Source organism: Bombus terrestris, chromosome 10 (assembly GCF_910591885.1).
Source record: "Bombus terrestris chromosome 10, iyBomTerr1.2, whole genome shotgun sequence".
Taxonomy (NCBI): domain Eukaryota; kingdom Metazoa; phylum Arthropoda; class Insecta; order Hymenoptera; family Apidae; genus Bombus; species Bombus terrestris.
In genome coordinates, this window is record NC_063278.1 from 13,671,057 (window position 1) to 13,692,828 (window position 21,772).

Sequence of the window (21,772 nt, forward strand, 5' to 3'; positions counted from 1 at the left end):
TATAACGTATAAATATAACGTATAAATGTGAACAAGAGTCAAACTAAACCACCAGCTAGCCAGGTGACCACCTACAACAGGTTCTCAATACTTGAGACTACAGAAGACTCCATGAACACAACCGAAACGGTAAATAAACTACATACCCAAAGAATTGCCCCTCCCCGCCAATATTCATTGACGATGTCATCGACATTCAAACAATGATAAAGTCCATCGAGAAAGATATCAGCAAAGAGGACTACAAGTTAAAAATTAATAATAACCACGTAAAAATTCTGCCGACCAACCCAGACGCCTATAAAAAATTAACTAAGTTGCTAAAAACCTTGAATGCAAAATTCCACACATACCAGCTCAAGCAAGAAAGACCTTTTCGTGTGGTGCTACGCAATATCCACCACTTAGTCGACCTAGACGAACTAAAGTTCGAACTTCTAAAGCTTGGCCACGAGATAACTAACATCAGCAACATAAGACATAGAATCACAAAAAATCCACTATCGCTATTTTTCATAGATATAAAACAAAAAAAAAATAACAAAGAAATCTACAGCGTCAACCGGCTGATGAACTCCATAGTTAAGATCGAACCACCTCTTGTAAAGAAAGAGATAGTACAATGCAAAAGGTGTCAAAGGTACGGCCACACGCAGAAATACTGCAACCATAATTTCCGGTGCGTAAAATGTGCAGGTAGTCACCCCACTGACCAATGCACTAAATCCACAGAAACCCCCGCGAAGTGCATCCACTGTCAAGGAGAGCATCCTGCAAACTACAAAGGATGCTCAGCCTATAAAACACTACACAACAAGTATCCAAAACTGAGACCCAAGGAGATAACCAAACAAGAACCTAGACCCCAAAAATTCACCTCTCCATCAATGTCCTATGCCCAGGCGGCGCAAGGAAACATAAACAACTCGAAAACCCACAGTGGACACTCAGAAAATAATGTTCCCACCCCACAAAACACAGACAACTTCACCAGACTTGAAAAACTAATCGAGAAGCAAACTGAGCAAATTAACAACTTGCTGTCACTACTCACACTCTTTATGGACAAATTAATACGCACAGAAGCAAAATAAAATCAATGCGTATAGCTCTGTAGAACGCCAACGGTCTAGCTCAGCACAAATTTGAACTAGAACTATTCTTAAAACAACAGCAAATCGACGTAATGCTCATATCCGAAACCCACTTCACCGAAAAAAACTATCTCAAAATACACGGCTACAACTTCTACCACACTCAACACCCCAGTGGAAAGGCACACGGCGGCACCGGAATCATCATCAAATCCAGCATTAAGCATTACGAGCTTCCATCATTCCAGAAAGACTACCTTCGAGCCACAAGCGTAGTAATAGAAGACCGCCATGGTACAATCACCACCTCAGCAGTATACTGCCCTCCCAGACACTCGATTGCTAAAGAGAATTTCGACAGCCTCTTTGACGCCCTAGGCAATAGATTCATAGCTGGAGGAGACTATAACGCCAAACATACCCAATGGGGCAGCAGACTTGTCACAGCAAGAGGCAAAAACCTCTTGAAAAGCATAAACACCAACAATCTCAACAGCCTCACCACATATGAACCCACATAGTGGCCCACTGACACTAACAAAATCCCCGATTTACTCGACTTCTTCATAATCAAAAATATCTCGCCTAGATATGTTCAAATCAACTCCTCGACTGAACTCTCTTCCGATCACTCCCCCGTAATAGCAACAGTCGGTTTAGCATTAATCGAGAACCCACCTAATGGCCCCATTCACACCAACTCACCAACAGGCAGCTCTTTAGAGAAGTCTTTAATCACTCAACCTCTGCCTCAATCTCACTAAAAACAAAGGAAGATATCGAAACAGCCACAGAATACTTAAACACGAGCATAATAAACGCTATCCGCTCCTCAACACCTATTAAGACTTCTATCAGTAAACACGAATATCCCCATTACATATTAAACAACATCACAGAAAAACGAAGACTAAGAAGAGTATGGCAGACCGATAGAATACCGGACGACAAACGCAAACTAAACAACGCAACCAGGAAGTTAACTAAAATCATCAAAAAATATAAAAATGATTGTTTTCAAAAATATCTCACCAATTTGTCCCCCACAGCCGATTCCAGCTACTCACTATGGAAGGCTTCCAGGAAACTCACGCGTCCCCCGCTAATAATCCCTCCAATTCACTGTCCGCAAGGCGAATAGGCACGAAGCCCTATAGAAAAAGCCAACCTGTTCGCCAACTACCTATCCAACGTTTTTAAACCTCATTCCTCCAATACCGCTCCGGAAATAACAGAATACCTACATTCTCCCTTTCAAATGTCTCTCCTATTAAACCTTTCACTTCTCTAGAGGTTACTGAATTAATCCATCGTCTGAACCCCAGGAAAGCACCGGGACATGATCAAATAAGTAACAAAGCAATTAAGGAACTACCTGTAAAAGGGATTGCACTCATTTCTTCAATCTTCAACGCAATTCTTCGCCTTGAATACTATCCCAAAACCTGGAAAACGTCACAAATTACGCTCATCCCTAAACCCGGAAAACCAATACACGAAACTAAACTAGCTCCTATCGCTCAATTAGTCTTCTACCCACTTTGTCAAAACTATTCGAAAAGTTGCTAACGAATCGACTCCTTCCACTCCTAGAGGATCTGAAAACCCTGCTAGATCATCAATTCGTTTTTCGGAAGCAGCATTCCACAATAGAGCAAATCCACCGAATAATACACAATATCAACCAAACCCTCGAAAAGAAAAAATACTTCTCAACGGTATTCTTTGATATTCAACAGGCATTCAACAAAGTATGGCACGAAGGGCTTATTTACAAACTTAAAAAAGTCCTACCACACACTTACTACTCCATCCTAAAGTCCTACCTAACCAAAAGGCAATTCATGGTTAAATACGTAGACGCCATTACCACAACTTTCCCAATAGAAGCGAGCATACCCCAAGGTAGTGTCCTCGGACCCCTTCTGTTCTCCATCTACACTGCCGATTTACCAATATCGACAGAAATAACCATAGCAACATTTGCCGACGACACAGCGCTATTAGCGTCCCACGCCAACCCGATAATAGCCTCATCCACTCTCCAGCGAGGTCTCGACTCAATGGAAAAGTGATTCCATAAATGGGGCTTCAAAATTAATGAAAAAAAATCCACACATGTAACCTTCACGCTGCGAAAACAAACCTGCCCACAGGTCTCCATTAACAATATAACAGTTCCTAACAAGGACACAGTCAGATACCTGGGCATGACTCTGGACAGGAGATTAACCTGGAAACAACATATCGTAGACAAATCGAAGTAACTCAAGGACAAACTTAAAAAATTTTATTGGTTCACTGGCCGTCGCTCCAACCTAAGCACGCAGAACAAAATTGCGCTCTATAAGGCCGTAATAAAACCAGTCTGGACCTACGGAATCCAACTATGGGGAACAGCAAGTAATTCCAACATTGAAATACTCCAACGCTTCCAATCGAAAACGCTAAGATCCCTAATAAATGCACCCTGGTATGTTACCAACGAAACAATCCACCGCAACTTCAAGATACCTACAGTCAAAGATGAAATACACAAGTCCAGAAGCAGATATAACGCAAGAGTCAACAACCATCACAACCCATTAGTCACCCAACTACTAGACACAACGGACCAGATCCGCAGACTAAAAAGAAAATACCCTCTAGATTAAATCTTTAGATTCTACTAGAACCAACAATATAAAACTATTATAAGCCATGTCATTGTATCACGCCAAATGAAGTTACTGAAAATTCTCAACGAAAATTGTTTGTAAATATTCTAATAAATAAAAAAAAATAAAAGAAAAATTCTATATGTCCCACTCTCTTTGAACGCTAGAGCTGTAAGTTTATTGTCCTCATCTATTACTTTTGCAATATTTTCTTTTGAAGTAACCGTATTCTTATTATCTGTTAACTTGCCTAAATTAATCAAATTTGCGGACATTTCTTTCGCATAAAAAACTTTACTCATATTTATTTTATTTTGTTTTCCAAATACTTCAAAGTAGCTTATAACATTTCCTACTTTTGTTGTCTTTATCGATCTATTATCGCCCAAATATATATTTACCGGTTCTTTAAGGTCGATAGATTTATCAAAATAATTGACATCGTTAATTATGTGATCTGTACAACCGCTTTCTAATAGCCACATTATTTCGTTAACACTTATCTCGTTCACCTCGCTGCTGTGTGCTGCGTGCGCCGTTGCTAACCATGTGCCTGCTCTTGAGTTGCCATCCTCGCTCGTGCCGGTTGCTGATTGATGATGGAAATTTCCACGTCCTCTGCTCGTATTGCCTTTGTTTACTCTTCCTCTGCTGCGACCACATGTTGAACCACGCCAATAACTGTTACTGTTTCCCGCTTGGACGCCATTTTGACACTCTCTCGCAAAGTGTCCTACTCTTCCACATCTGAAGCATCCTTCCTTTTTTGCAGAAAAGGGGTTGCATTTCTCCTCGATTTGACTTATTTCTCTTCTCCGCTATTTCAATTTCATTTTTCACATATGCTATCGTTTGATTTTCTTTTTTCAATGCATCTATTATATCCGCTATGTAGCTGTATTCTTCAGGTAACGTATTCAGCATGTAATTTAGTTTTTCCCTCTTACTCGCTTGTGCGCCCGCACTTTTTAATTCATTTATTAATTTTTCGAAATCGCTAAAGAACGATGCTGAATCACTGTAGTTATCAAGTCTTATCTTTTCCAATCTCTTTCTACATACGATCTGTAGTGCCTTCGACTCTTTCAAGTACATTTCATCGAACTTTTTCACAATTTCATACGCTGTTTTTTCTTCTCTAATATATTCCAATTGTCTATTTGTGATGACTGTAGATTATATTTATTGCCTTCAGATCCTTTTTATCCCAGTCTTCACTGTCTGTTTCGGTTTCCACTCTAGTTGTGACAATCTCGCATTCTTTATACCTGAAAAACATCATTATTCTTTGCATCCATATACCGTAATCCTCACCATCAAATATAGGTATCATAATTTCCGATCTCTCCATTTTAATTAATTCCTTATCTCTTACTCAAGCGTTCTTACGTGCTCAAAGTATATTTTTTTTCTTTATATCCTTTGAACCTTTCTTCCCTTACTGAAACTCACTTGAACTAACTCGCAAGATTGAAAAACCACGCACTAAATAACTTGCAAAACTATAAACCACACTTTGCTATCACGTAAAAATATAGGAGGGATTCGGAAATACAAATAATTTCCTTTATTTAGCACACAACAGTTATACATATATCTTATACTGTGAAGACCTCGAAAACTTACTCGCACGGACGCTTGTTGTCAACCGACTCTTCCAGATATTTCTAACGACTGACTATTGTCTTTTGTCCCAACTAAAGCCTGGACGCCCTCTGATGCTTACACACACATTCACATGTACAGTGTAAATGTATCATGTTCCTAACAAGAATATTAATAATCAAACTCCGGGTAGAAACAATGTCGCCGCTACGTGGAACCGTCTAACAAAGGCGATTGGAATTTTATCGATGATAAAATGATAGCGATAAAATGATCGTTAGTTGCGTCTCGTGCGAGCGGATTGATATTCGCGAAAATTGTAACATAACGTCGGAGAATCTGCGATTCCTTGGCAAAATTCACGAATTACCAATGCTCAACGATAATCGTTCATTTCTAGCTTCGTTAAATTCACGACTACTTTTTCGCGATAGAAGGAAACGCGCGACAAGCCTAAATCGTATAATGACAATAAACGTTGAAAAACAACCAAACAATCAGTCATTGCGAAATCTGCTCTTTTCAATTATCTTATCGACTCGCGAAAACTCGACACGACGTACCAAAATGTCCACTCATTTATGATATTCTGGGAGCAACAAAGAAGAAAAATTCATTTCGAGCCAAGCGATAGGCTAACGTGGAACGATTGAAAGGAAGAAAAGTAACTTGTCACTTCCAGAACTGCCAGAATTCCTCTTCTTATCACTTCATTATGAGTTGACCGTCTGAGACTCATTCATATCGACACCCGCGTCCCGATCTTTGACCACTTGACACGTTTTAATGCGTAACTTAATAAACGATAGCTTAACAATTCCATACTTGAGAAATATTAGTGACGTAGGCTAAGGATGAGTAAGGATATGATTACATTATAACGATAATTATACTAAACGAATGTACTGTATAGCGATAGTGCTATTTAAAATGAGAAAAATAACGAGCAGAAAAAATAATAAGGGAGAAAATTATCCGAGTATTGACTACTATCGTTAGATACAACTACTATGTATGTATATCGTTTGTTAAATATGTACCTATAAATTATTGACGATGTTGTTGTTCTAAGACTACACGATGTAAGGACGAGATTCTTGTTGCTTGATTTTGTAATTATACTTGATAAAAGCATTCGAAAAATAAAACTTGTTGTCGTAGAAATCTTTTTTCTCGTCTTTCTACTAGAAACTCATTTCCTATCAAATTCGTTAAAATATAAAATATATTTAGAAAACACGAAATAAATTTTAAAAATCTAAAACGGAATGAATAAATTTGATAAATCAAACAAATTTAAACTGTTTCGTTCGATCGAAAACATAAACAAAACAAAAGCACGCCGTTGCCTTTATTTGTCTCTCTCATACGATATGTTTTACATTACAGTTAAAATATGTTTTAAACTGGTCATATGTCGTGCCTAACCTAAATATCCTAATACCTCTTTGTAGAAAACTACAGAAAAATGCATCAAATAATGTAAAAAAATATAACATACCAGCTTAAAAAATAGTAATTTCCATGAATTTCCAACGAAACAAAACTTTCCTTGAAATTTTTAATATTGCAATTTGTAATCGATTAAATTGTAGTCGATTAAATTCTCGTGCGCAGGTTCTTACGCTTTAAATACATATATTTTGTTCGTTGCAATTTATCGAAATATCTCGAGATATTAGCTGACGCGTATTACGTTCTACGAACATATCCTTGTTCAGTCTAATATCGTTTCTTTGTTTGGGATGTAATAAGGTCGCTACTGAAAACATGTTTTTCAAGAATTTGTCGAGTCCTAATCGTACACGCTTAACCGGCGTGTATCCCTATACCTTCACTCCTCGTCACCATAAACCGGGGCGATATATAAATCGAGGTATCAGTTTAGTCTTGGAGATCAAAGCGGTTGGACGTTAGGTTAAGACACATTTTGGTAGACACATTTGCCGGTAAACTCGTTTCGTGAGTATCTAATATTAACTATTATTTCATTTTTATACAATTTGTTTTTTCTATACGCTTATTTCAACATTGTGTGTATTCTTCTCTATAAATTATTGCTTGATTATGAGGAACCTTCATCAAATTCAAATGATACGTTGATTAATTACGTGTAATGAGATTGTAACATTGATTATTGTTTCATTCTTATATAATTTGTCCGTTATTTTAATATTTTGTATGTTCTTTTTCACAGATTATTGGTTGATCACATGTATTCAAATACATATTACGATGATCGATCACGGATCTGGAAAATATTCATACAGATATGGTAAGATTCGGCTTGTTTTAAACTCGATAATAGATTTCGATAGCTTTTTCCTATTTGCAAAAAGACGTTACAGATAGGTTTGAACACATTCTGCGCGTCGCTATTTCTCTTATTGCGCAGCTTTACTTAACGTATAGAGAAAATACGCCATGCTTTATTGTTACAAAGTCACGTGCTGTAATGTATACTATATGTAATAAATAAAAAAATATATGTATATGTCGGAGATGAAAGAACACCGGAACTCCTCCTTGGATTCGCGGGAATACCGCAACTCTGTAACTTAGATTAAACAAATGCCGCACCGATTATTCGAGATTTATGATCATGAGCTTGGGCTCGAGGCGACAATCAGTCGCCGAACGTAGCCGCGGTCAAAGGGATGAACGTTTTATCTAACAAAGGCACAGAGTAACTCTATACCTCTCTTTAAAAGAAATAGTCGTAGCGATACGTGGCAGTAAATACTTCAATAGTTTCTATCCCGCGGCCCGCCACACGCAGATTTTGTCCTCCGGGTAAGATGATCGCCGGGTGTCGGCATGCCTTTGTGGCGTATGTTTAACTAACGTGAGGACCCGCTATAGATCTTAAGATTTAGTCAAGCGAAGTCCGTCAAATAGACTTTGTTGCAACTACGGGAAGATAGGAGAAACCTATCTTCCACGAGCGTTGCCCCCCATCAACAACCTCCCCTCAAGGGCGGCCAGCATCTCTTTCAAAACGCCGATATGGAGATCGACCAATTAGCAACAGCGCTAATTTCCCTCTCCTTTGGAACGAAAGCTTTCTTTGACGAATTCGAGGATCTCATATCCTTAGACCCACCCAATATAGTTTTCCTCGACGACATCGTCGAGACGGAGAGTCATTCTTTCGTACGATCTCATCGACGAATGACAGTGCCACCTTACAACCAGTGAATACCTCACATCTAGTTAACAAAGAGTTAGACTTGAGCTGTGCGAGAACATACGTTTACCATCCCGTGACCGTGGATTCGTTTCGAACCTAAGGTCATTATCACTAGTGCTACGAGTGCTTAATCTTGTTAATAAGCCCGTGCTAATAAACTCTCCGTTGTATCACGACAATGGCTAATTCTAATGAAAATTCATTAAACGCTCATCTCCATAATCCTGACTTCAATCCGACATATATATTGCATTTAATTACACCGTAGTCACGTACGATATATTCGAAACTATAACGACGAATATTCAATATGGCCCTCAATTTTTCGATACAGTTATATCTTAACACTAGAGCTATCAATACGAAGCTACTTCTACGAAAATCAGTCAAAATGACTGGTCTTTACAAGATACGTAATAATAGAATATTTTTATATTTATTGATTTATTATTTTCTTACAGAAGCGATTCCATGCTATGTAGTACATAACATGTAGCATTAGCATCTAGCGATCCAGCGATCGATCCGGAATTTTCCTGATAACTGATATCATCATATTGAATGACACGCAGTAAAAATTTTAAAAACTTGCGGGAAGTTGTACAAAACGAGGAAACTGGTTAATTGGGGTTCGATAAACAGATTACAGCACCCTTTTACACTTTGACAAGTACCAATCATTTTGACTGGTATTGGTATAAGTAGCCTTGATACAAAATTATTTTGAGTTTGAATACATAAAAAAGAAAATAAAATTCATTATATTATTCTTTTAGTTATCGTTGCGAAAGTCATTATATCATTGCTGAAAAAAGATATAACAAGACGTAGGAATTTTAAAATAAAATTGTAACACCAGTCGATTTGACTGGTGTGGTAGTTCTGGTGTTAAATATAATAACTATACATTTTTTTATTCTTGTGTACAATGTGATGTATCTTTATCCTATACTTAAATATGTAGAATAATAATTAGTTTGCAGTTTTGGAGAAACATTATTTTCATGAACAGTCACTAGAAGAAAGGGGAAGAAAAATATTAAAAATTTCATTTTAATAATATTTAATAATATTTAGTATTAATTTCAATATTATTTAGACTGCTTGGAATATAAAAACAATTTAATTAAATCAATAATACATGAAATTAGAATCAGTATGTGGATTTTTATTTTTATTTTTCTTTTTTAACATTTGCTTTCGGTAGTTGAATCGTAGTCTCTCCTATATCTCAAGAATGTAAGTATTTTTATATATTATATTTTTATTTATTTTATTATTCGTATTCTCTTTGAACTATATTTGAATAACAAGGATTTGTTTGTACACAGGCCTTTTACTCGTTCTATGTACTTTCACAGTACACAAGTACATACTGTGTATTTACTTGTATAATATTAAACGTGACTTTGTAACAAACTAGAATTAGCAGGCAAATTAAGGGCATGTGAATAAAAAAACATGAGATATCGTTGCTTAAAGGCGATCAGGCAAACAATATCCATATTATTGACTATGCGAGATCAATCAAATGTCGATCATCACAATATCACATAAAAATATAATATACGTATAAATAATATAAATATATACATATTAGTACATGCATGTCTACTATGTGTATTGTGCGTTGTTGTGTTGGAAAGAAGACTGGCGACACTGGCGTACTGTTTTGTTTGTGTATATGACACTACCAGCCAAACGCCGTGCTTATTTGTATGATTATATTCAGTCTATACGAAATAACCAACTAGATCTGCATTCCTTACGTTAGTGTTCTTTTCGGTATTTTAATACTTTTTTTTTTCTTAAATGTAAGTAATTCTCTTAATAACATTTTCTTTCCTCTGACTTATTTTATTGTAGAAATAGAGTAATAAGACATGTATGTACATATACAAATATGCACATACGCTGTTAAGTTTTCTGAGAGCCAAAAATTATAAAATTATAAAATTATAAATAAATATAAATATTTCGACTACGCGAAATGACTGTGCCCCTAACCTCCATGTTGTTCGATGGTCAACGATATTTTTAATTTCTATTAAAATAGAATCTTTAAGTTTTAATATTGAAATATATAATAAAAATGATGAACATTGTTTAAAAACCATTAGATTCTCAATTTCTAAATTCTAAATTTGTATGTTAGAGTTCTAATCTTTATACTAAATTTAATCAGATTTGCTTTGACAATACCAATTCTTCTTTTTGTTAAAATTATAAGTTTGAAAATTAACTTCTCATTATATTCAACTTTTTAAACAATTAACGATGTGTTTTTGAGAACAAATTAGAATATTTCATATGTTTCATTACGCCAAATTGTATCCACCACCATATTGAGGAGACACAAGAGACCAAAGCGAGCCGATGACAGGCTCAGGCTGGTCTCTGGCGAACAGCAATCCCGTGCGCTAGTCGCGGGAACAATCGCCTCCTTAAAAGGAGGTGTCGGTCACCCACAGGGCCGTCCATCACGACAAAAACGTTAAAAAAAAAAAAGAAATATTTCACTACCTTTAATTTTGTTAAGCAATCATCATTGTCTTTTTTTAGAACAAATTTTAATAATTCATATTTTATTAAAGGTTTTTCACTCCTTTACTCTTCTACTTGCTGATGCCTGGAAAGGACCTAGTAAAACTTTCAAAGACAAGAATGTAAGTAATTTTGTATTCTGTGCTTCATTTAATTTTATTACTTGTATTTTATGTAAATTATTATTAAATAAGAGAATCTTTTTGAAAATTCAACAAGCTTTAAACTTTTAAATTCTTGAATTGGATATTGCATAAAAATCTTACGTTTAAAACAGATCACTCTTTCAATATTTCAAACTGTACAAATAACTAACACTGTGTTTAAAAATCAATCACATATAAAATTCTATGATTTCTTACAGATTTTTTCCAGTTTTCGCTTTTTTCACGGACTCGAGAATTCCTATTTGGCAGCGGCTTCATAATGACTTTCCTTGCATCACATCAATATCAATGACAACGTCGCATCTAATAGTGAGTCGAATGCATTTTTCGTCTGGTCATTAAACTTGACATAGAAATTTCGACGAGCATGGTGTTCACGGGTATTTATTTCTCCCGTAAGTACTAACATTTTCTTGTCTGTGCTTTATTATCTGTTTATGGTAACTTATCTTGCAAGTCGCCTTTCTAAAAGGCATTAATATATGAATATAATATTTACATATTATAATATAAAGAATTTATATCAGTAACATAATGATGATTAGTATATGTATATATGATTGAAAATTACGCGATATACATATTCGTCATAATTATAAAATCAAATTATATCCAATACAACTGCAAAGATTAAGCATCCATACAAGCATATTTATTGATTTTGAAATATATAACAAAATGACTTCGTTTAAGTATTTTGTATCTGATACCCTTAGACTTTATTACTATGAAAATTTCAATTACTATTCCAACCATCATGATGCTAATGAAGATTATATTTAATTCTATTTCTTATTTTACGATGGAACAGCTATTTGAGTTCCACATTCAGCACATAGTATCACAGTAATATGAAATATGAAGATATCAAACTCTAATTTTGTCTGTCCGTTAAGGTGTATTAAATTTCACGTGGAAGAAAACACTAAGCGGCATGCAGATTCTAAATCAAATCAAGTTTTAAATAACTCTTTGTGTTTGAGAGATGTGTTTTGACGAAAGAATCGCTTACAAATTAATGCGGTAATATAAAGATCTATAAAAATAGAGATATTAAAATTTGAATGAAATGAGACTACTACTCCGTTATATCCAAAATATAATAGATATAAATATTATTGCTAATCATATCTTTAATCTAAGATTTTTAGGTTTAATCCCTTCCTACTCTAGTTGCTAATGAAGCTTTAGCAGCTAACATTTTGGACATCTTTCCCTTATTTTTTGTTGAAGATTGTCCAACAAGTTGAGCATGATAAATTAAACCATATTTCGGAGTATCTTTTTTTGATTTTAATGCTCTAAAGAGAGCTTTTTCAGCACCAAGTATTTGCACAGCAGATGCTGGATGCTTAGCAAGATTAATTAAAAACCCAGCATGTGAGATTAGACGAGCTTCCACTAACTCTCCGACAAGAATAGTTAAATTTGGTGCCATTGCCATCACATTCTTGCTTTAAGACAATCATATAGTTGTGTTCTATATTGAGAAATTTCAATAATTTGATCGCATAAATGTCGAATATTTAAAATATCGTCCTCAGAGATTTTCGTTCCCATGGATATCTCTGCAGCCTCCTTTACTTTTTCCTCTACATCTTCTGATAATATATCAGGTAAATCTGAATTTATAGTATTCTCTCTAGTTCCAATTACTCCAAGTAATTATAAAAAAATCTGGAATGTAATTCTGTTGAGGCAAATTTTAATCCACAGCTTTTTACTCCAATCTGAATTTATAGTATTCTCTGTAGTTCCAACTATTTGGAGTAATTATAGTATTCTCTCTAGTTCCAACTACTTGGAGTAATTGGAACTAGAGAGAATACTATAAATTCAGATTGGAGTAAAAAGCTGTTGATTAAAATTTGCCTCAACAGAATTACATTCCAGTTTTTTTTATAATTACTTTTATAATTACTATAAATTTAGATTTATCTGATATATTATCAGAAGATGTAGAGGAAAAAGTAAAAGAGGCTGCTGAGATATCTATGGGAACTAAAATCTCTGAAGATGATATTTTAAATATTCGACATTTATGCGATTAAGTTATTGAAATTTAGCTGCTAAAGCTTCCCAGTTCCCATAGATATCTCAGCAGCCTATTTTACTTTTTCCTCTACATCTTCTGATAATATTTCATATAAATCTGAATTTATAGTATTTTCTCTTGTTCCAATTACTTTTACTGTTTTAACAAATGCTATATTATCTGTAATAATCTTTCCAAGTTCTGGAAAGTGCCAGCCGTAAAACAATTGGTAGGATTGTAACGCGGTTGTGCCGGAGTTGACAATGTCGCTTAGTTCGTTGTCGTTTTCTTGCGCGGCGGCGAGACTTTGATGATCCACGGCCTTCCCTATTGCTTCGATGAGTGACAGAGCGTCGGCTACATTGTTATTTAGCCCCTTTATGTAACGTATATCGGTGCTGAATTGCCCGATGTAGTCTAGATATCGAAATTGTCGCGGCCAACACTCTTCTAACTTTTGCCTGAACGCGTAGGTAAGAGGTTTGTGGTCGGTATATATTACAAAGTCTCTGCCTTCTAAAGCGTGTCGAAAGTGTTTGACTGCGGTGTATATTGTGAGTAGTTCGCCATCGTACGCGCTATATTTTTGCTGAGCGGGGGTCAGAGATTTCGTTGCGAACCCTAGCGGTTGCAATTCGTTATTCACGCGTTGTTGTAATACTGCACCCATTGCGTAGTCGGATGCATCTATCGTGAGGCTGATAGTCGCACCTGGTATCGGATGCGCCAGCATCGTGGCATCCACGAGAGCACGTTGCGATTCGCGAAAGCTGTTTTCCGACTGTTCCGACCACTCGATGGGCGCGTTGCCCTTTTTCGTGCCTTTTAACAGGTCATTGAGCGGTTTAAGTGTTTTTGCGGCCCCCGGTATAAAACGTCGGTAGAAGTTTATCATACCGAGGTACCTACGTAGTTGTTTAGCGTTCGCGGGTTTCGACAATTTTATAATCGCTTCGACACGTTCGGGCGGCGGCTTAATTCCGTCGGAGTTTACCGAGTAACCGAGGAAAGTAATTTCGTGCACGCCGAATTCGCATTTCGTGGGGTTTATCACGACGCCGTAATTATTGAGGCGGTTGAACAGAATTTTCAAATGTTCGCGATGTTGACCTTCGTCGTCCGATGCTATAAGAAAATCATCGATGTACGCGTAGACGAAATCGAGTCCACGTGTGATTTCGTCGACGAATCGCTGACATGTTTGCGCGGCGTTCCGAAGTCCAAACATCATGTTTGTTGCTTCGAAAAGACCGAACGGTGTTGCTATCGCGGTTTTTTCGATGTCCTCGGGCGCAATCGGAATTTGATGGTACGCGCGGACGAGATCGATCTTTGAGAAGATACGCTTACCGTGCAGATGATGCGCGAAGTCTTCGATATGTGGCGGTGAGTACCTGTCGGGTACGGTGCGGGCGTTCAACGCACGGTAGTTGCCGCATGGTCGCAGGTTTCCGTCCTTTTTCGGCACTACGTGCAGAGGTGATGCCCACGGGCTTTTCGATGGTCGCATCACGCCCTGCTCGATCATGAGCTCGAATTCCTCCTTTACCTGTTTAAGTCGATCAGGTGCAAGACGGCGGGGTTTGTTGTAGACCGGCGGGCCAGGCGTGGTTTCGATGCGGTGTACCACACCGTGTCGAGTCCTCTCTTTTCCAAAAATCGGTGGGCAGGTGAGGTCCGGAAATTCTGCCAGGAGTTGGTGATATGGTGATTCGCCAATAATGGTCTTAACGGACACTTCGTCTGTCGTGGCGGTGTATCCCCTCGATGACATTTATAGCATGATTTTCTGACCCCCGACCCAATAGCATGATTTTCTCACTTGCGTGATTTGTACCACAGTCATTTCTAATGTATTTGTTCCCAATATACATATAATGTCCAAATTTGGATAATCTAGGGATCGATTCTAAGTTTGATAATCGAGAATCGATTTTCCACGTCCTAAACTACCACTCCTCCTCTGTCAATCTTCAATACTCTAAATAAAAATTTCTTTCTTGTGACCGTGTCTATTTCTAATGTTCGAAATCCTTCTTTTTCTCTAACCGTCCGTCTGTGTAATGACTGTTTGGAAAATCGGTTATCCGTAACGACAAATAAGGTCACATTGTCCGTTAACAGAGAAAGTCCTTTTGTTTATCCGCGTTTGAACTCTTAGGAAGTTTACATACATATTATTTAAACACCCTGAGGTGATGGGCGTGATAGGTCTAGAAGAATCACTCGTGTCGTTAACAATAACAATTTATTTGCTTATGTCTGTGGTATACACTAGCGCGCCGAAAGCACGGTACAGATATCGGTTAGAGATTACAAGTTCAAGCTCGGCGCGATACTTTACGCGGTGGTTCGAGTCGAGATGATGCACAGATGTCGAGGGATTACGCTATTACGTACGACTGCGGGCGGACAATTCAGATCGGCGTCTTCCAACTTGCCTCGCGACTCGCGATAGAACAGAACAGAAATGTAACGATCAAGATTTGGTTAATGGTTTGCTTATAGCGAGACCTGTCGTACTTCACAGCTTGAGATAGACTTGCTTGTTCGAAACCACGGAGTCTTTCCTTTGTCGCCCCTCGATATCCCTACTACACGTGTGTTTATTAGATGTACCGCGGCGGTCGCCGCGTATGCGTTCTTCTGAGAATTCGGCGAAAGAAATATAGAGATATCGATGGTAGATTGGGCACGTCGGTATTGCGCTTTGACGGCATAGCTCTTTGTATCGCGAAGCCGTTGGAAAGTTCCGTGGTCGATGCCGCCACAAATTAAAGTTTACTTGAATGCTTCATTTGAAAGATGATCGGCAAACCGTAACAATTGGTATTTTAGAGAATCTTAGCTGCATGGATCCTAAGATTTATAGCGGGTCCTTAGGCTCGCTGCAAAATATTCGGAGAGGGTGTATCGACATCTGGCAATCATCTGTTCGCAAGGTAGAGTCCTTGTGTAGCGGGGCACGGGACAGACACCGTTGGGAAGTTTGCTGTCGAGTGCCGCTACAACCCTATTACTCCATAATATGTATATATATGTCGGATTGAAGTCAGGATTATGGAGTGGGGCGTTTAATGAATTCTCAGTAGAATTAGCCATTGCCGTGATACAATGAAGAGTTTATTAGGCTTATTAACAAGATTAGGCACTCGTAGCACTAGTGATAATGACTTTAGGTTCGAAACGAATCCGCGGTCACGGGATGATAAACGATGTTCTCGCACAGTTCAAATCTAACTCTTTGTTAACTAGACGTGAGGTATTCACTGGTTGTAAGATAGTACTGTCACTCGTCAATGAGATCGTACGAAAGAATGACTCTCCGTCTCGACGATGTCGTCGAGGAAAACTATATTGGGTGGGTCTAAGGATATGAGATCCTCGAATTCGTCAAAGAAAGCTTTCGTTCCAAAGGAGAGGGAAATTAGCGCTGTTGCTAATTGGTCGATCTCCATATCGGCGTTTTGAAAGAGATGCTGGCCGCCCTTGAGGGGAGGTTGTTGATGGGGGGCAACGCTCGTGGAAGATAGGTTTCTCCTATCTTCCCGTAGTTGCAACAAAGTCTATTTGACGGACTTCGCTTGACTAAATCTTAAGATCTATAGCGGGTCCTCACGTTAGTTAAACATACGCCACAAAGGCATGCCGACACCCGGCGATCATCTTACCCGGAGGACAAAATCTGCGTGTGGCGGGCCGCGGGATAGAAACTATTGAAGTATTTACTGCCACGTATCGCTACGACTATTTCTTTTAAAGAGAGGTATAGAGTTACTCTGTGCCTTTGTTAGATAAAACGTTCATCCCTTTGACCGCGGCTACGTTCGGCGACTGATTGTCGCCTCGAGCCCAAGCTCATGATCATAAATCTCGAATAATCGGTGCGGCATTTGTTTAATCTAAGTTACAGAGTTACGGTATTCCCGCGAATCCAAGGAGGGGTTCCGGTGTTCTTTCATCTCCGACATATATATATGTCGGGTTTTCGTTAGAATTTCGAGCGCATGATAATTCTTCATTTGTATTAGCCATCGTGATGCACAACAAAGATTGTATTTACACGTATAAATATGTCTCTACAAAGTTTAACGAATAATTAGTTAAACGAACAATAAGTTTAACGAATGCTCTTGACAATGTTCTTGGGTTCAATAACGAAACCACGGTCAACGGGAAAACTCTTTGTACAATAGAATATATTTTGTAACACGTAGACACGTTAGCTCAGACGCTGGGTTACTTTCAGACTGACTGCCTAGACGATATCAATAAACTCTCCAAGGTGATCGCAAAAATAAAAGACTGATACGGTCACATTTGTTAATTACATATTGATCGGGGATATCAACAAAATTCCAAGCGCCGTTACTAGGCAGTCCCGCGTAAAACCAACATTGCTCCTGGCCGGAGCTTGATTGTTAATACAGCGTGTCCCTCAACATCGGTACTTCCTCTGTTAGATAAAACGTTCATCCCGTGACCGTGGCTTCGTTCGGCGACTAGTTATGTCACCTCGAGTCCAAGTATTGGGGATCTTCCCAAAGAAAGGTCCGATGTCCCTACATCTGCAGACATATAAGTATCCTTTGCTGTTTTAAACTATTGAGAACCCTATCTGTCCTCATTTCTCCAAGGACACTGTTCTTTTTCTCTATAATTCTTCGTTTGACACAATCTCGATTTGCACCCGGCTTAATCGTCTAGTTTTAACGTTTTGGAGCATTTCTCGCCCCCTGCGCCCCTTTTTCTGGAACGATAAAGAATTATTTCTATAACTCTTTATATAAACGTGTTGGATTTGTACTCTCTATGGTTACTGCTTCGAACTAGAACACTTAAGCGCAGTCAAGTGTGTATGTATTCCTGTTTACTATTGAATCTTACGGCTTTTACTAATGTAGAAAACTCGCGGAAGGTTCTATCTGCAGGTGTCATGTGCCGAATAGGTCGGTTGCAAATTAATGCGCTAGCGAACGTGTCGCAATTTAATGTGTTTACTTCTCGTTCTTTTCCTTTTTCCAGCCGTCAATGTCACAGAAATGTTTATGTCAGGAGGAAAGTTCGGATTAAAAAGAGAGGCTTCGTCGCGAAATCCTTACCCGAGCTGAATCGACTCGTTAGTAGAGCTGTCAGCCGATGGCTCTAGACGTTTGGGCTAAGAATTACGCACACGTAGCCCGTAAGGCCATCGTGGCCGTAGTAAAAAATTGTGTTAACGAATGAAACGCAATACAATGCAATATTACTAAAATATCATAAATCATTGCTTTTTTATAATACATAGGTATCCAATAATTATACGGCGCATAAAATTGAGATACATTATGAATGTCAGAACCTTGATTACAATATCGGAAATCAAATTCCATAATTTATCTGTACTTCATTTTTATATGTTTATATTTCGCATGAAGATAAATTAATATTGTGTAACAAAAATGGGTAAAGATATGTTTTTAAATATATACATGATTTTTTATAGAATGTTTAACAAAATGTATTGCTGGTTCAAAGGCAAATAATTTCTATATGGAAATCAGTGTTCTAAGTGTAATACTCGTTTCTAAGATATTTTAGAAATATTACTGACTATTTAATATAGTTTCTATATGATTTAATATAGTTTCTCTATAAGCGTCACAAGTTCATAATATTTTCTTACTAGTTCTGGTTTATTATTACATATTTATTATATATTTATGTCTATGTATGAGCGTAATAATTAATTAGAAAGATAACTTTGATAAAGATATTTATCTTAAGAAATTTCGAGTTTTGAATTTAATAATTAAAAAGAAACAGTTATTTCTATTCGCTACAATATTTTAAAAAGTTACAATACTATTTATTCGAAATGATTTATATGTTACATTAATAAATTATAAATGAGAGAATATGTTAATACATCTCCATATGTCAAATGAAAAAATTCATTTAAAATTTGTCACAACTTCAATTTCAAAATTCAAGTTTGCATTTTCAGGAGAATAAAAAATGAAGCGAAATAAAAAAGCTTAGAACTCGAATATTTTAAGTAAATCGCCGGGATTCGTAAAAAGTGCGTGTGATCCTTCGAAAAGCTATTTGTCCAGCTTCACGAAATACAACTCTTGAGAATATTTATCCCCTCACTTTTATCAGCTATTTTCACGGACTTGCAAATCTCTGTGTTTCTTCTTTTAACATAGATTCAATTTGAGGTAAAGAATGTTTCAACCATGTCGTTTCGAAATTTCCATTTGCTTCGACAAGCGCTGCCGCATATCTTGTTCCTTTCATGCTTTCATAATTGTTTTGCCTGAACATTTGAAGCTGCAAAAATTTAATTCATATAGAAGATAAAAAATATTTAAGGTGATTTAAGGTAAACATGATACTAATGTTTCTTACGTCTTGTAAATCCTGTTCAGTCGTTAAGCCATTCATCATGGACAGCACGAAAGATTTCAATACCTTATAAGATCCTAGAAACCTAAATTGGGAAAGTCATTTTGCTATTACGCTTCCTCTTTCGTACACTGAACTTTTTGCAACAAAAATTGAAAGTACCTTTGCGCAATTTCTTGCCAATTTGCTCGAACGAACCGAAATGCGACTTGAGCTGCGGCTGGATTTTGTGAAAATGCATTCAAAATTACCGACATTTCGTCCTCCTCGAATCGTTCCTCGTGAAGTATATCATTGAGAATACTGTTATCAAAGGAAAACGTGACTAGTATTACATACATAAGGATACGAACTAAAAAATTAGAAAATGTTCAAATTTATACAGCTTTAAGTACTTCTAATACAGTACACATAAATATTTTGGCTCATTTTCACTTATATACAATTTCCTAAATATATTCGAGTGCCATGATATCATATATACTTTCTGCCTTTTAAATTTATAAATAATAAGGTACAAACTAAAGGATACATAAGAAACATAAGGATACAAACTAAAAAACTAGAAAGTGTTCAAATATATACACCTTTAAGTACTTCAAATACTTCAAATACTTCTAATACAGTACACATAAATATTTTGACTCATTTTCACCTATATACAATTTCCTAAATATATTCGAGTGTTATGATATCATATATATTTTTTGTTTGTTAAATTTGTAAAAGTCATAAGTCTCAATTACGTTCCAATTGATGTTACAAAGATGACAGATGTTATGTTATTTCCTGTACCAATAAATTCTAATTTATGCACATATGTAAGTACATGTTTTTTACGTGAAAATTTCAAAATACTATTCTTATAGTTATTCATTATTAAGGATGATAATCAAAGATAAAATTGCGATTGTGTGAATAGTCACTTACAATTGTAAAATCCAAGGAGTTTGGAAGCAAGCGAATGACGATAACAAACGCTTCTTTTCCTCCTCATCTTCGGTTAATTTTATCCGTTCCATGAAGTAGTTCCATTCCCTTCGTGTACCATAACGCGCAATAGTGCAGTAAAATGTGTCACGAATGTAGGAAGGAACTCTGTAACAATTTCTTTTGTTGTTATTTTGTTTAATCAACATCTGTACAATCCATTTATTGTAAATAAATCATCATCAATAATAATAATATTTTATTTCCGATACTACGTAATAGTATAATTACATGCGCATATAATTATGTGCGACAGAAGAACATAGGAATGCGAACCTAGAGAGTATTTATGTATACACACTTTTCTGCACACATTTATATTAACTGCGATTTGTGTTCTAAAATAATTTGATGAGTTTTTGTTGAAGTAGTCATCACTTCTAAGAAATCAGTTTGCTGTTGAGTGCCGAAGCGTGCAGACGTGTGTCCAGTACCCTGTGAAGTTCACAAAACTACACGTGATGCCCATTTGTCGAAGGCGAATCCAACAAACCTAGCTAAGTGTTCACACAGTCTCTTGACTAGTTATTTCAAACTGAATTAACTAGCTCGATGATGGCCCAAACATCACAAACGGGCCCTCCGGAGCTAAGGTATAACAGCGCCCCTTTTCCTCCTCCGTGGTAAAGGGGCAATACATCCCTCTTTGCAAACGACCCGCACATAAAAAAACGCAAGCTGGAAGCAATCAAGACTAATGCGAACAAGAGTCAAACTAAACCACCAGCTAGCCAAGTGACCACCTACAACAGGTTCTCAATACAATATCAACTTCACCGGACTCGAAAAACTAATAGAGAAACAAATAGAACAAATCAACGACTTACACTCTAAACTTTCATCACTAACACTCTTCATGGATAAATTAATACGCACAGAAGCAAAATAAAACCAATTCGTATAGTTCTGTAGAACGCCAACGATCTAGCTGAGCACAAATTTGAACTAGAACTCTTCTTAAAACAACAGCAGATCGACGTAATGCTCATAGCTAAAACTGACTTCACCGACAAAAACTATCTCAAAATAAACGGCTATAACTTCTACCATACCCAACATCCCAGTGGAAATGCCCACGGCGGCACCGGAATCATCATCAA

General features: G+C 37.0%; 2 protein-coding genes across 8 annotated transcripts in view; one reads left to right on the forward strand and one right to left on the reverse strand.

Annotated features, from left to right (window-relative positions):
* Positions 1-7,203: 7,203 nt before the first annotated feature.
* LOC100646446 overlaps positions 7,204-21,772 on the forward strand; it is a 53,009-nt gene continuing 38,440 nt past the window's right edge. Inside the window, exons 1-4 of the mRNA XM_020867809.2 lie at positions 7,204-7,318; positions 7,554-7,631; positions 11,141-11,212; positions 11,455-11,566. Of these exons, the coding sequence (XP_020723468.2) occupies positions 7,570-7,631; positions 11,141-11,212; positions 11,455-11,566 (246 nt within the window). The 5' untranslated portion in view covers positions 7,204-7,318; positions 7,554-7,569. The remainder of the gene's footprint in view (positions 7,319-7,553; positions 7,632-11,140; positions 11,213-11,454; positions 11,567-21,772) is intronic.
* LOC100646324 (thyrotropin-releasing hormone-degrading ectoenzyme) overlaps positions 18,536-21,772 on the reverse strand; it is a 38,521-nt gene continuing 35,284 nt past the window's right edge. For all 7 annotated transcript variants that reach the window (XM_048409542.1, XM_048409543.1, XM_048409541.1 and 4 more), the window contains 4 exons: positions 20,613-20,780; positions 19,845-19,985; positions 19,686-19,767; positions 18,536-19,607 (listed from right to left, as the gene is read on the reverse strand). In XM_048409542.1, coding sequence (XP_048265499.1) covers positions 19,443-19,607; positions 19,686-19,767; positions 19,845-19,985; positions 20,613-20,780 — 556 coding nt within the window. In that variant the 3' untranslated portion in view covers positions 18,536-19,442. The remainder of the gene's footprint in view (positions 19,608-19,685; positions 19,768-19,844; positions 19,986-20,612; positions 20,781-21,772) is intronic.